Source organism: Trachypithecus francoisi, unplaced genomic scaffold (assembly GCF_009764315.1).
Source record: "Trachypithecus francoisi isolate TF-2019V2 unplaced genomic scaffold, Tfra_2.0 Lachesis_group17, whole genome shotgun sequence".
Lineage (NCBI taxonomy): Eukaryota > Metazoa > Chordata > Mammalia > Primates > Cercopithecidae > Trachypithecus > Trachypithecus francoisi.
The window spans coordinates 74,952,984-74,969,643 of NW_022681462.1; the positions used below are offsets into that span (position 1 = coordinate 74,952,984).

Sequence of the window (16,660 nt, forward strand, 5' to 3'; positions counted from 1 at the left end):
TATCCATGAAATATGAATATTCATTAATGAGATTATGTGAGATTCTTACTTTTTCTCTCTCTGTATTTGCTAAATTTTCTCAAATGAGTATATATTGGTTTCTTTAATATCAACTTTATTCAGAAATAATTCACATGCTATACAATTCTGTTTAAAATGTACAATTCAATGGTTTTTAATATATTCACAGAGTTGTGCAACTGTGTGTATTGCTTTTATAATGAGAAAAAAAATTTAGATGAACAGATCTGTGGCTTACAGACACTCTGCAAAAATACATTGTTTCCCTTCATGTAAATAGATATGCTCTGTATTTAACCACAGCCAGGAGCCACTTTCAGCCAAGCCAACCAATATGTGCTCTGAGTCGCTCGGTCAAAATAAACACAGGTAGCAGAGTTCCTTTTTCTAAGGCTAATTGCGCTAATCTATCTTTAAATGAAGTTTAAATAAAAATGGGAAACTTGATGGCAGTATTTACCTTTACAGTGCTTGTGGTCCGGAGTCCGGGTATAGCCTTTGTGGCATGAACACATGTAGGAGCCTTCAAGGTTGGAACAATCACCATTTGTGCAGACGTTTGGTTCCAGGCACTCGTCCACATCTTGAAGAATGTTGCGTAATGGAAAGAACAAAAAAGAAGAAAAAGAAAACATGGATAAAGTTAAATTTGGTTAGAAATGGAAACAGTAGACCTTCAGAAGACCAGGCAGATTCTTAAAGATAAACTTTCAAATTAGCCCAAAGGAGAAAAAGCAGCTTCTTGTGAGCTAAATGGATGACGGTTCTATACTTTAACTTACCTTCTGAAAGTAACTCAGAACCAAATACACTCTATGAGTAAATTCAAGAAGTAAAGACGGCTTGTTGTAGGGGGGAGGAAGGAAGAGAGGGGAGATTTAGCGCAATGTCTCTACAAGAAAGAATTTTCCAAAGAACCAAAGATGGGTTGAGGTCTATTTTGGAAACTGATGAATTCAGTAGGATGGGAGAGTTCACAAAAGCAAAAGATATGACTCATGACCCAGAGAAATCACAGGGAAGTTTTAACAGAAAGGTGAAAAAGAGTCTAATAAAAAGCTCTAAAATGGCAGTGAATTCATATGATAAAAACCAAGTAAGCTAAGGGACAGATACAAGCCTACTGGGCAGTCTGAAGGTAGGGTACAGGCTGAAGAGGTAGATAATAATAGCACCTAATCTTTATCAAGCACTTGCTACATGTGGGCATTAAAAGCTTTACATACACCATCTCATTTAACTTGAACAGAATCCATATGGGCCAACCATTTTATGGAGGAAGGAACTGAAGCTTAGAGAAGTTCAGTAACCAGCCCAAGACCACATAGAAAAGGGTGATTCTTTTTCTTTTTTTTTTTGAGACGGAGTCTCGCTTTGTCGCCCAGGCTGGAGTGCAGTGGCCGGATCTCAGCTCACTGCAAGCTCCGCCTCCCGGGTTCACGCCATTCTCCTGCCTCAGCCTCCCGAGTAGCTGGGACTACAGGCGCCCGCCACCTCACCCCGCTAGTTTTTTTGTATTTTTTAGTAGAGACGGGGTTTCACCGTGTTAGTCAGGATGGTCTCGATCTCCTGACCTCGTGATCCGCCCGTCTCGGCCTCCCAAAGTGCTGGGATTACAGGCTTGAGCCACCGCGCCCGGCCAGAAAAGGGTGATTCTAAGATTTGAACCCAAGCCTATCCTTTTAACCTGACTGTAAGTTTCTGTCACAGGCAAAGTTAAATCTAGTGATAGAAACAGTTAAAGAAAGAGAGAATGCATGAGTTGGGGTTTGTTTTTATTATTTGCTAACACAGCATTTATACTGAAAATCATCTAAAATTTATTTCATTAAAAAATATTAAGTTCCTACTATATATAACTATTTTTCAAAAATAAATATGTAAGTTCTGTGCTCCATTTGAATGGGCCTGGGTAGGTCCACTGTATGTCACAGTGACAGACACTAGGGAGGTATCAACAAGCAAAAACTTAAAGAGGAAAAACTTGAATCACAAAATGCTAAAACTACACATACAACGTCACAATTTAGGCTTAATCTTATAGGGGTCTATAACATAATCAAAGCATCTTAAACATAAGGCAGGCAAATGAGGAGGAAAAGACACGTGACAGCATCCGTTTCACTTTTCAGTGCTCACTACACCACGAAAGCAGTAAGTTTTCTACCCTCTTAAGGCAGTCACAAGCACACTGACAATACAAACCTAATCTTCAGCAATCCAGAGTCTAGACTGCATGCATTTGCATTGCATTAAGACTGGATTCTTTCTTACAATGGAATGCAGAAATGGAGTTGTACTAAAACATGGCAAACATATCTGTGAGTGTGCACCTGGGTGTGTTCCCTGCGCATAGAGAAGAGCCAAGGAAATGGCACCACCTAGGTGCTCTGTGTTGCTTTCACAAAATATCACTAATTATGGTGAACTGACTCTAGTCCACGACAACAAAAATAGCACTTCCAGACTGACTCATTAACCACCCTTTCCTTGGTTGTGGGAATCCACTTCTGTAAACACTGAAGGCAAACAACTTGAAAGAAGCAGCCAAGTATTGGAGCCAAAGTAAATAATGGGAATGAGCCTAGACACCAGGCATAGCAATTCCAGACAGCAACAGGAAAATGTCATGTTTAGTATCTGGTTTTGTTTCAAAAATGTTAGCAAGTTCAGAAATGTATGGATTGCTCTCTTTAATTATTCATGCACCAGGGAAAGTGATTTATAAGGCTGTAGAATGTAACAGCAAAATCAATTTCTAAGACCATACTTTCTCTAGGTAAAGTAAATCAACAGACAGTGCAGATTACCATTTAGGAGACACTTATAAAACTTCTATTTTTCTAGGCTACTCATGATTAATGATGAAGCAGAATGCCTTGAAATATCTAGGGTAGCCTGATGTGTTTATTCTTTCTTTTACTTATTATAGACATAATTGCATGGAACCAGAATTCTGTCAAGCCAATCACCGTAGATAGAACAATTTGAATGGAAAGTACATGATCTTAATGAAACTATGCTCCTGAAAAAACAGCAAGACAGTAAAATATCACTGAAGAATCTCTACAAAGAAGGAACGTCTCCAGAGAGCAGCCACACATAAAACCACTTGGAGGATGCAAATGGTGTAAAATTAATTCCGCATTGTGTCGTTAGCCCAGATTTCTCTCCTAAACTGCCGAACCATGCATCCAGCTGGTCAGTGTACTGGACATCATCTTGATGTCCTCCAGGTACCTCTGAGTCTTTATGGCCAAAACTGACCCCTCCCCTGTCTTTTCTTTATGTTATTTTCCATACCAATATCTAGTACCATTATCTACTCAAATGCTCAAGTCAGAAACCTGGGAGTTACACCTTCTAGAGTCCTTACTTTTACTCTCCCTCTTCCCTCTCATTGTTTATTGCCCAGGAATACCAATCTGCCTTTCAAATCTCTCTCAAATCACCTACTTTCATTCTTTCTCACCTGAGTTACTGCCATAGTCTTTTAATTTGTTTTTCTAAGACTTGGCTTCTCTCATCCATTATCCAGCTTGCAGACAGAATAAACCTTTTTCTAAAATACAAATCTGATAAATGGTGTTGGCTCCTCTACTTTAAAAACCTTCAATGGCTTTCAGTGTTCTTCAGTTTAGTCCAGGACACAAACCTGTGGGGCCCTGGGTGTAATGACAGCAGAAGGCTTGGCCCCCACCGTTCTAGCCTCCAACCCTTGGAAGATCTCCCATCAATGCCATAAGAAGTGCTATGCTTTGAAAATGGTTTGTCCCTGCTAAAACTCATGTCGAGGCTTGGTTGTCAAGGTGGCGGCATAGGGAAGTGGTGCTTTTAAGGGGTGATTAGTTCATTAAGATAGATGAATGTCTTTCTCTCAAGACCGGATTAGTTCTTGTGGGAATGAAATCGTTCCCAAGAGAGTGGATTGTTATAAAGTGAGGTTGCCTCTGTGTTTTGCTCTCTTTGCATGCGCTTGCTTCACCTCCCACTTTTTGAGCATATTAAGATGCAGTATAAGGCCCTCACCAGAAGTGGCCAACTGATCTTGAATTTGCCAGTCTCCAGAGCCATGGGCTAAACAAATAAATCTCTCTTCTTCATAAATGACCTAGTCTCAAGGTGTTCTGTTATAGCAACACAAAATGGGTTATGAATGAAGCGGGTGGTCCTTACCCATCCCGCCACCCACCCCATGGTTGCCTTATCCCCGCAGCAGAGGGAGGTGATTATGCCTCTGGTTTTCACGGTGGAGCTCAAAATTTGTCTTACTCTAAGATACGGTCTTACAGAATATTCATATTACCCAAATTCTTCCAGCGCATATACATGAGTTCAACAGGCCTTTGTGCTTTATCTGTTAGGAAACATCATAAAAAACAGTGTTGATAGAAAAATTGGTTCTAGCCAGGTGTGGTGGCTCTTGCCTGTAATCGTAGAAACTCAGGAGGCTGAGGTGGGAGGACTGCTTGAGGACAAGAGTTTGAGACCAGTCTGGCCACTACAGCAAGCCCCTGTCTCCACATCCAAATTTTTTTTTTTTTTTTTGAGATAGAGTCTCGCTATGTCGCTCAGCCTGGAGTGCAGTGGCACCATCTCGGCTCGCTGCAAGCTCCACCTCCTGTGTGCACGCCATTCTCCTGCCTCAGCCTCCTGAGTAGCTAGGACTACAGGTGCCCGCTACCACACCCAGCTAATTTTTTGTATTTTTACTAGAGAGGGGGTTTCACCGTGTTAGCCGGATGGTCTCGATTTCCTGACCTTGTGTTCTGCCCACCTCGGCCTCCCAAAGTGCTGGGATTACAGGCTTTAGCCACCGCGCCCGGCCTCCAGCTTCTTTTCTTTCTGGGGGGAAATGATAACATTACTCTCTCCGCATCCTCTGGTAACTGTCAATTCTCCACAATTTCACAGAGATGACTCCCAGCTGGCCAGTAATCCCACCTGGCTCATCATCTCATTGCCTTGGGGTGTAATTCATCTAGGTGAAGAAACTTTTAAAAATTTCCCTTCCTCATATCCTGGGAACATACCAGACTGTCTCAAGCCCCTCCCTGGTGGGCATAACACACCATGTACAGAGGGTATTCAGATGTCACCCAGTCATGTTCTCTCCAGCCTGTGCTCACTTACATTTCATGTAGCAGCTGTTTGGGGTTGGCTAGAATTTGTCCCAGAGCAATAATTTACCTGTATTACTTTCTGTACTTTCAAAGAGATGAATATGTCAACATAGCCAATTATTTCTCTAAGGCTATCCAAACTCAGTTTGTTCCTTAATCACCAATGCAGGCTTCAGAGAGTGAGAACCACTTGAGATAGGGATAAAGCATCTTATTCTAGCACTATAGCTACATGAAAACAGAGGATTACCCCCTACCCCAAATGTGTCCATTACTCCAGCTATTCTTCAACTATTCTTCACACATAATCTTTTATACTAAAGAAGATGGGAGAACATATTTGGCAGAAAAGCGAGCACGGCAAAATGAGAGACAGATGTTGGTCCAGTCAGTGTGATGAAACCACCTCAACTGCACTTGAGGTATAGGAGATCCTCAGAATCTCACACCCCCTCTGTCAATTTTGATGAAGTTAAAATATGTGGTAGTAGCAGCAGAGCTGCTGACAAACATTTGTTACATAATCCTCAAAGAATCATCACTGCTTTTCAGAACTGGAGAAGAACCAATGAATGCTGTGTACATCCTACATAAAGAGCCAAGGATGATCTCAGAAAACTCCAATCACTAATCCCACCATATTATTGGCTCCCTACCTCACCTTTCCAAAGGAACATTTTATCTTTCAGCAGAACTCAACTGCCGCTACGTATGGTGCAGACTTGCCACCTCAAACTCTAGAATCCCCGAGCCATTGTTATTGCTGCTTCCAAGGGATGATTCCAGCCCATGTGGCTTTCTCCTTTCTGTGCTCTTTTATCTTCCTTATTGTCTTTGTTATATTGTTTTGTTCTTTAGTTTTCTTATGTGTACACGAAGGGTACATGAGACATTGTACAGAACAAAACACTGGATTTAGAGATAAAAGATCGAGGATCACATCCTGGTTCTGATATTTATTACCTATAACCTTTAGTAAGCCCATTCACTTGTTTGGGCTTACTTCCAATTTCACACTTGTACTACAGAGATGACTACCGTGAGGATCAAATGATGCCATCAGGTCAAAACCTTCATAAACTATATAATGAGAAGGATTTTGTTACAATAATTAATGTTCCTACAAACCATGCTCCCTGGTTTCAAAAGTTTATTTTTTGTTGTTATTTTTATAATTGCAAATCTTCTCTGGCATATAGATATGTAGACAACAGCTCAATAAATAGCTCAGTGATTGATCAGAAGCATCCTTTAGCATATAATAATTTAGGGATAAGGCTAATGTTTGCACATGAAATATGAAAAAGGTACATGCTGTACTCAGTTGCAATCTTCTATAAAACAAATAACGGCTGTATCAAGTCTTCAATTTCAGCTTAGTCTATGAATATTCATATAAGCCATGAAAGTTAACACCGAATCTTCAAATCTGAAAATAAATCCTAGTGTGAAAAGAACTTCTAGAACAATGAGTTCTCCATGTTTTCTGTCCAAGTTTATTCTTCAAGTTCTCTGTGCCAGGTCTTGGTTAAGACTGTAGTTAATCAGTTGCCAAGCAGATTGAATTATACTAAATTCTTCAAATAACCAAGACCCACATTCAGAGAGCTTAAATGGGAGTCAGAAAGTCATTCTCAACTTAATCAGAGATTAAAAAAGAAAGATTACACTGGCAAAATCCTAGAAATTTGTGTTACCAGGTCACGAGATCTATCACAAACTGAACTACAAATAATAACCCCCCAAAAAGCTAGCTGCATATATCCAATAGGTGGCATATTCTGCCTTGTGAAGGTGAGCAGAGACAATAAAGTACAGGAATGGAAACAGCAGCATTATTATAGATGCCTAAACACTTGTTATGAATCACTAATGACCCTACAGAGAAGTATCATGGCTCCCAAGAAGTATATTCCAACTAAGTAAGAACACTAAGAAGCTGGAAGGAGTCGACAGACATATGACCCTGAACGTGCCTGATCTAGTCTGACCTTGGAAGCTAGGCAGGGTGGGTCCAGTTAGTATTTGGATGGGAGATATCAAACAGAAACCACAAAATTATTTACATTCATAAGAGAATGCTCCAAAAGGCCAGGAGCGGTGGCTCACACCTGTAATCCCAGCACTTTGGGAGGCCAAGGCGGGTGGATCACAAGGTCAGGAGTTCAAGAACAGCCTGATCAACATGGTGAAACCCCGTCTCTACTAAAAATACAAAAATTAGCTCGGCGTGATGGCACGTGCCTGTAATTCCAGCTACTCAGGAGGCTGAGGCAGGAGAATCACTTGAACCCGGGAAGCGGAGGCTGCAGTGAGCTGAGATCATGCCATTGCACTCCAGCCTGGGCGACAGAGGGAGACTCTGTCTCAAAAAAAAAAAAAAAAAAAAAAAAGGAGAATGCTCCAATGACTTAGGAAGAATTAAAAAACTACATGACATGAGCTCCAAAAAGCCAAAGAGAATATAGTTATATAGAAGAATGTGACCCGGACACGGTGGCTTACGCCTGTAATCCGAGCACTTTGGGAGGCTGAGGTGGGTGGATTTCCTGAGGTCAGGAGTTCGAGGCTAGCCTGACCAACATGGTGAAACCTCATCTCTACTAAAAATACAAAAATTAGCCAAGCGTGATGGTAGGCACCTGTAATCCCAGCTACTTGGGAGGTTGAAGCAGGAGAATCGCTTGAACCCTGGAGGCGGAGGCTGCAGTGAGCTGAGATCACGCCATTGCACTCCAGCCTGGGCGACAAGAAAAAGACTCCATTTCAAAAAAAAAAAAAAAAGAAGAATGTGATAATTTACTTTACCAAGTATCAGTTATTACCGCACCTCTTATGTTTGAGAGCAGTACAGAGGAGAGTAATAGTTGGGGGAAGAAGGGTTGCAGCATGGTCAGGGTTCCACTATGTGTCTGTCAGAGGCCTACTAATTGCTTCATATTGCTTATTTCATTCTGGCAATAAACCTTAAAAAGTAAGTATTTCAACCCCCTTTTACAGATAATAAAACTAAGCTTCAGAGAGGTCATGCAGCCCAAACTCTGTCTAAATTCAGGGAACTAAGATCTCTACATTAACAATATCAAATGTATCTTTAAATAATTAAATATTAGAGAGTTTCCTTGGGGGATGGCTCTCATCGGGTTTGAAACAGGCCAGCTCTCCACAAGTCAAGAAGAACCTGTAAATTGAGTACCTGACAGGCTGGCTTCCCTTAAGAAAGGACCTGGTTGAAACAGCCATTTGGAACTGGCCAGAACCCAGAGTGATGAAATAGTCATTAAAGGTGGGGATCGCGTGGGCAGAAACTCCAGGCTGAATGTCAGGTCCAAGGAATACAGTGCTGAAGGACGAACGTGACTCTCAAGAGAAGAATGAAATCCACGACTTGAAAGAAGAAGCTACATTAACAGAAGAGCCAACAAGAGTTGCCAAAAAGCATTAGGGATGATGTGTGTTAGGTAGAGTCTGAAATGATAGATATTTGAAGGGGATAATAAACTATTGAGGATGAGGGATTGTATGACCTGAGCTAAACACTAGGGAAAAAATGTAGTCCCTCAGACAACACCTGTTAACATTTTGCCTATTTCTGCCCAAAACAATTTCTGCTCTAATTTATAAATCAAGAGAAGCATCAATCAGTAAGATCCAGCTTACATGGCATGAATACAAAGAGGCCATTAATGGTTTCACCAAGTTCATCATTTAGTCTGTGAAAGAAGCAGAAAGTCTAACTGGTATAAAATCCCTGCAGAATATAGGGGTTGAATAGTAATGCTTAATGAAGTCATTCAATAGAAAGAGAGGCAAATCAACATGAAGATAGACGAGTTTAGAAAAAAAACTATAAGCATAATGCCAAATTTAAGAAATGTTATATAAAACATTGTACATGTTTGATTATAACAATGTAAAAACATGTACTCAGTGAGAGGAGAGTTGTAGAAAAAAAGATACTAAGATTTATGGAACACACCGCAGCCCTGTGAGATAGACATCATCTCTACAGATGGCAACTAACAAATGCCAAATGTAGGATTTTTCACCAAAATGGTGTGATTACAGGAAATTTTTAAAGAGTCTTCAATGTTATCACAGAGAATTGCCATTAAAAATTGGGGCAAAAAATTTCACCAATATATAATAAAATATCGGAACTAAGAGGATATAATCACAGGTGACGGTTAGAGACAAAACAAATGACTAGCCAGGAACAGCATGTTAATAACTTAGTATTTGACTATCCTGACCACCATGGGATCTCTAAAGACTCCGAATCTTTTTCTCTACCTTCCTTCACGTCATGCATCACATCTGACATCCCATCTATTGTACTTGCTTGTGTTTATTTGTAAGCACAATATAAGCACCAGAGTATAACTAAAATGAAGGTAGAAACTTTTTTTTATTTACTCTTTTTTTTTTTTGAGATGGAGTCTTGCTCTGTCACCATGCTGGAGTGCAGTGGTGTGATCTCAGCTCACTGCAACCTCTGCCTCCCAGGTTCAAGTGATTCTCCTGCCTCAGCCTCTTGAGTAGCTGGGACTATAGGTGCATGCTACCACGCCCAGCTAATTTTTGTACTTTTAGTAGAGACGAGGTTTCACCATGTTGGCCAAGATGGTCTCGATCTCTTGACCTCATGATCTGCCCCGCCTCGGCCTCCCAAAGTGCTGGGATTACAGTCATGAGCCACTGCGCGCAGGCTATTTTAGTCACTCTCAGTTCCCAGTATTCTGGAAAAATACCTGGCACATGGTAGACACTCAGTATTTGTTAAATGAATGAATATATATCAAGTTATGTTAGTGTTGAGCTTAACTCAAAACTAGGCTTAAGACAAGACTGCACCTTCTGAAAGGTATGTTAGAGTACCAGAAGTACAAAGCTTAGGGCTGGGCAGTCATTAACATGGTCAGGGTTTAGCAGAAAAATCCAACCCACCCATTGGCTCAATGTAAGTAGAAAGGCATGCTGCAATATCTGCTTTTTGTCACAGTCAACTTCTCAACATTTGAAAGCTCTACTACTATAAAAAATTAAGATGGAAAATCTATTTCAGTATAACCTACAAAGGCCCTCAGGAGAAATTTAGAAGAGCTGCAAGTCCAATATGAACAATGGATGGAACTGCAATTAAATCTTGGGGGAGTGGCTTCATCTGTAGATTATGCAGAGCCTAAAATTTTACCCAAAGCAGAAAGATAAAGGACACTGCCTCCATTTAACAATAGGAAATACATGACCTCAGCAATGCAAACACAAAACAGGGGGCTAGATGTGGGACTTTGGCTGAATTGAGAAATGCAGTGATCTAGTATTTCTGCTTATGATTCTACTCATCTGTTTTTGACAAAAGTACCATTAGTTTTAAATGAAGTGCTATGCTTCTGTCACTAAAGTTTATCTATATACATGCGCACATGTAGGTACAATAATTCATTTAGTATGAAGAACAATCACTTGCCAATTTGGTCAGTCACATTCCACTAATAATTCATGAATCAGGGCTGTGTTTATACTACTATTATCAATTGTAGTTATTTAAGGTAGACTTCAGGCTCTGCTCCTGGATTATTTATCAGGATGTGAAAATGAGAATACATATGGAACCCTGATAGGCAACTATGAAGTTTACGCCAAATGAGAAAACTGAAACCCTACGTATTAATACTTTCTGGCCAGCACCAGTTACATAAACAATTGGTTATCAAATAAACAACTAATGAATAAAAATCTTTTCTTCAAAGATCTACATCTCACAACTCCATCAGCAGAGACTCTTGGGTTGGGGCTGGGCCTAGGGGCTCAGGACACGGAGCTCTCTGTACCAGCTACAGAGTCTGAGCTGATGTTGCTTGGTGATGAGACTAAAGCTTTAAAACTGACAGTGCTTCTGCAACCTCCATTAAAACACCTAAATGTCTTCCCAGGGCTAAGAGAATGAAGACCACCAGTTTTAACAGGACTAAGAGGGATTTAAATTATTCAGTGGTCTGTCATCTCATCTTGCAGCAAATCTTCCCGTGTCCTCTGGCCTTCAGCTACGCTGGTCTTCTGCTCTCTTCTTCTTCCACGAACCCCTGGCATATGCTGTTTACTATGCCTGAAATGTTCTCCCTCCCGCCCCCTCATCAGCTGAACCTCAACTCAAGAATTTTCCTAAGGGCAGCTCATTCTATCATTTGCTCTCACAGCATCATAGAACCCTCCTTTCTAGTGCTTGTCTCATCTGTGAGTTTGCATTTATCTATGAGATATTTGAGTGCATGTCAGTCTCCCCCATCACACAGTAAGTACCAAAAGGAAGGGGTCATCCTCTCAATATATCCCAGAACTTAGTACAACTCTTGGGATATACAGTAGGTTTTGCCTTTTGTTTCATATTTTAGACACAGGGTCTCACTGTCCTCCAGGCTGGAGAGCAGTGGCACAATCATAGCTCACTGAAACCTCGAACTCCTGGACTCAAGCGATCCTCCCACCTCAGCCTCCAAGTAGCTGAGATTACAGGCACACACCACCAAGCCCAGGTAAGTTTTTTAACGTTTTGTAGGGATGAGGTCTTACTATGCTGCCCAGGCTGGTGTCAAACTCCTGGCCTCAAGTGATCCCTGTGTCTCGGCCTTCCAAAGTTCTGGGGTTACAGGCATGAGCCACTGTGCATAGCCTATAGCAAGTCTTAAGCATTTGAGGGAGAAAGGAAAGACGGAATGAATGAATGAAAATTTTAACTCACATATTCAGAGTTCTGGTATGGAGCGGAAAAGAGTTCAGATTTTAGGGGAAAAGACAGCATGGTAGACACAAATGAAAACCATTAAGGGGGAGAGCTAACTACAGCACAGGTAATTAGAATCAAAGCAAATTTATTACCGTATCTTCCTCAGTGCCTAAAGCACTACCTTTGCTACTTCTGTTGCAAATTCGTGTGCGTGTGTTACCTAATTCTACTTGTCTGTGGTAGATGCTTCTTAGGCTTCTTCTCTCTTTTTAAGTGTTTTGCTCTCCATCTCTCTTCCTTCCTGTAGACCTTACTATCTTATTTGGTTTTGGATATTTATCTCATTAGGAATAACAGTTTGTTTCAATCCTAATTATTTGCCCCATCTAGAATCTTATATCCTTCATGCTAAGTCATTTTCTTATTTTCTCAATGGTTAAAAGTTACTGGCAACTTTTCTTAGAATGATATAAGATTTCACTTTTTTCATTTTGAAAGAGGGCTCCGTTGGCATTTCACCACTCTATCAGAAAATGGGCCATGCAGAAGAAACGAACCTTTGATAAGTACACTATAGTACCTACCAAGGCACTGTCCATTCCAGCCTCGGAATCCTTCTGTGCAGGGAACACACTGGTAAGATCCAGGAGAATTCACACACTGCTCATCTGGACAAGTACTTGGATTCAAACATTCATCAATATCTGAAAAATCAAAAAGGTAGGTTGTGAACATTTTATCGGAATACCAAAGCAAAATCTTACTTTGTGAGGAAGGCAGGGAGGGAAAGCATGTTATATCTACATTTCAGTGGGAAAAAAAATAATTGGGTAAGTGAGACATTGGGTGTATACTTAAATACATGGCAATAATGCATGGTCAAGCATACCTGGATTAAAATATTTGCATACATTCCAAGGAAGAACCTGGCCCCAATTCTTCAACTAGCAGGACCTGGTCTCTCCACTCTGGGAGTTGGCAGCTCCTTTAGGGCCAATTTCTGGACATGAAACCTTTCAAGTAATAGCACAGCTTTCCAGAAAGAAATACGAGGAATGCGGGTGAGTGTGAGGAAGCCATGTATCCACCCAGCTAGAGGTTCTCTCTGCAGACATTGGATGCTCTAGGGAAATCCTCTCTTTGGCTTCACGGGCCCAAGAATATCCTAGGTTTGAATAATTTAAAACCTTTCATATGACAGGAGCTCCTTGGAGGTCGAAAAAAACACACAAGGAGAGAGTGAACTCATCACAGACTTCCAAGCCTTTCCAGAAAACATGGTGATATGACCATATGGTAATATTTTCTGGTAAAAATACACCTTACTTTTAATATTCACAGCTAACTGAAGTTATTAATCATCATTCCTTCCAATTTGGGGAGAAAAAAATCACCTAAAATATGGTTAAGTCTGTGCAAGAGATAACTACTACGACAACTTGAGGCATTTTTAAGAACTGTCAAACAATAAAATGAGGAAAACGATATAGGAGAGAGTTTAACAGTTTAAAATAAGTGTTAACACTTATTTTAAATTGGCTTCTAGCTGCAATTGAAATAAGTGTTTCTTCTGAGGTGGACCTTGAATTTATACGAGTGGATTTAATGTTTAAGTATCCCAATACACAATGCATATATGACCTTTAATCGTACTTAAAATAGAAACAGATTTTCAGGACATAAACTAGAGAAACAAAGAAAGAAAGAAATATCTAATGGGTCCACTAAATATCCATGGGTATTTGACATCTACATCTAGTAAATACTTAAAAGTTATCTCCCATTGCATATCGTTAGATATGTGAAAAGATACTTAAAGTGAAAAAGTTGAAGATGATATTAACAAAATAAGCACCAGGTCAGTGTTGTAATTTTTTTTCTATCAGTAAAAATTCTTGCCAATAGCCAATGACACATAGTGGTTTTTTTAGGTCAGATGTTCTGGGACTTCTTGTTCTACAAAAAGATGACGCTTGCCAGTTTCATTTTCCAAATAGCATTACATTCTCCTCTGGATGGGATATTTCCAAAGAATAGAACTACAACTGCTAAATCAGAGAATGTCATTGAGACAGGCTGGTCCAATAAATAAGGTGCAATGTTGAGCAATACAAGATAACGTCCCTGAATTTCTAGCTGCTCTCACCTCTGCTTTTCCCCTCTTCTGTAAATTAGGAACTACCTGCCTTATAATACCTTAACAGAATAAAGTAAGGATACATGAGATAATGTCTGTAAACTACAATAGACTCCTTGGAGACTGCTGCTATTTGAAAGCAACTTTGTCAGTGACAGCTGAGAAAATCTTCTGTGAGCCAGAAGCCCGGGGACGTTTGGTTCTAGTCCATGATGAAATTTGAAAACAGCCGCGTTGCTTGGCTCCTTCTTCTCTTCAAGACTTTTCATGGGGATAGAATCATATATTATTTACTAAGGGAACCCGAGTCATCTTTCTGCTAAATAATTTTCATATATTGAATATTACAGAATATTCTCCAAGCTTCCAATTTAAGTACATAATTTTCCAATTTCTTTTCTATTCTTTTCCATCCTATTACTTAAGTATCTTGTCTTCCCATTCTTGACCCGTATGCGGAACTTAAGAATCAGTATTTGAGCCGGGTGCAGTGGCTTACGCCTGTAATCCCAGCACTTTGGGAGGCCGAGGCGGGTGGGTCTGGTGGTCAGGAGATTGAGACCATCCTGGCTAACGTGGTGAAACCCCATCTCTACTAAAAATAAAAAATAAAAAAAAATTAGCTGGGTGTGGTGGCGGGGACCTGTAGTCCCAGTTACTCAGGAGGCTGAGGCAGGAGAATGGCGTGAACCCAGGAGGCAGAGCTTGCAGTGAGCCAAGACTGTGCCACTGTACTCCAGCCTGCGCAACAGAGCGAGACTCTGTCTCAAAAAAAATAAAAATAAAAATAAATATACCTGATATAAATGACGAATTGATGGGTGCTGACGAGTTGATGGGTGCAGCACACCAACATGGCACAAGTATACATATGTAACAAACCTGCACGTGATGCACATGTACTCTAGAACTTAAAGTATAATAAAAAATAAATAAATAAATAAATAAATAAAAAGAATCAGTATTCGACTTCTTTGTTGGGGGTTGGGGGATACTGCTCTGCACATAAATGCTTGTCAAATAAACTTACCCCTTTTTTTAAAGCACTCCCCACAACTACAGAGGTACTTGAGATCTATACAAACACAAAAGGAGTCAGGGATGGGGGAGATTTAAAGAAACTGTAATTTCTCGAAAACTAACAAAGTGACAGGCATCATACAAGTTCAGGCAACATGAAGTTATTTTCATGAAAACCCGGAAAGTTAACTTCATCGTTCCTGTTTTACAGGTGATGTATTACGTTTCAAAGGGGCAACGTCAGTGGCTGCAGGTCAGGAAGTTACCAAGCGTGGGCGTGGTGAGCTGATCCCACACTGCATCTCTATAGCAGAGGAGAGTTCCCTGGAAGAGCAGCGTGGAGACACTTTACACCTGTGCTTGTTCTGTAGCCTCATGGTCCTCAGGGAGGGTACAAGGCTCCATTCTGATCCAAGCTGATCAGAGATCCAGCAACATAAAACACTCCCACTTCTCTCTAGATTAGAACCCAAGGGGCGGAGGCAAGACGCCAGCAGGAGAGGCAAGCGTAGGCTGCCAAAAAATGTCTAATTAGCTCTCCCTCCAGGCCTGGGTCATCAGAGCGGTGAAGAAAACCAACATGCAGAAGCCAGGGGACAGCTGAGGGCTGGCTATGCCAACCTAGTCCATCCTGCCCCAGCTAACAGAGCCCAAATCTATTAGGCTCTGCTGACAGCCAGGCAGGAAACCCCAAGGAAACAGCACCATGCTCCTGTGCCCTCAGAGACCCCATGTTCCTTCACCCTCATATTTCCATGGCAGGTTTTTAGCAGGTCAGTGTATTTCTTCATGAAAATAATTGAAAAAAAAAAAAAAAGTGCCATAGTGTTTTTTTTGTTTTGTTTTTTGGACACAAGGTTTTGCTCTGTCACCTGGGCTGGAGTGCAGTGGCATGATCTCAGCTCACTACAACCTCTGCCTCCCAGGTTCAAGTGATTCTTGTGCCTCAGCCTCCCAAGTAGCTGGGATTACAGGCGTGCGCCATCACGTCTGGCTAATTTTTGTATTTTTAGGAGAGAGGGAGTTTCAGCATGTTGGCCAGGCTGGTCTCAAACTCCTGGCCTCAAGTGATCTACCCGCTTCGACCTCCCAAAGCACTGGGATTACAGGCGTGAGCCACCGTGCCTGGCCTCGCCACAGTGGTTTCAAAAAGAACCAGAGCAACTTGGACACAAACATGAACAGAAATATGAAAAGGATAAGAATTGTGGCCACGCTATAAACATTTTTTATAACATTTTTATAATGAGAGAAAACTCACTGCTGTGGTCAATAATGAGGAAGTTTTATCTAGCACAGTTGGAACCTGACCAAAGTTGGTCAGACCATGCTTCTTAGGGAGTCTGTGAGAAAGTCCCAGAACACATGTAAAAGAAAGCAGTGGAGACAGAGGAATGTAAGTAGGTGAAAAGGTCAAAAACAAGAAATCAACACTGGTTACACCTGCACCATGTTCCCAGATGAATGGTCCGGACTCTGTAATTAAGTCTGGGTTTGTACTAAACATGATGCAATTAATCATTCTATGGTAATTTCACTCCAAATACCAGAAAGGCAGATATTGAGGTGAAAAATAATGAGAGCATGAAGATGGAAAATAATCCCAAAAGAGCCATTAAAAGGAGGAGGCAA

General features: G+C 40.9%; 1 protein-coding gene across 10 annotated transcripts in view; it reads right to left on the bottom strand.

The window, feature by feature from the left end:
• LTBP1 (latent transforming growth factor beta binding protein 1) overlaps window positions 1-16,660 on the bottom strand; it is a 479,251-nt gene that overhangs the window by 113,404 nt on the left and 349,187 nt on the right. For all 10 annotated transcript variants that reach the window (XM_033176072.1, XM_033176071.1, XM_033176068.1 and 7 more), the window contains 2 exons: window positions 12,456-12,575; window positions 482-604 (listed from right to left, as the gene is read on the bottom strand). In XM_033176072.1, the coding sequence (XP_033031963.1) occupies window positions 482-604; window positions 12,456-12,575 (243 nt within the window). The remainder of the gene's footprint in view (window positions 1-481; window positions 605-12,455; window positions 12,576-16,660) is intronic.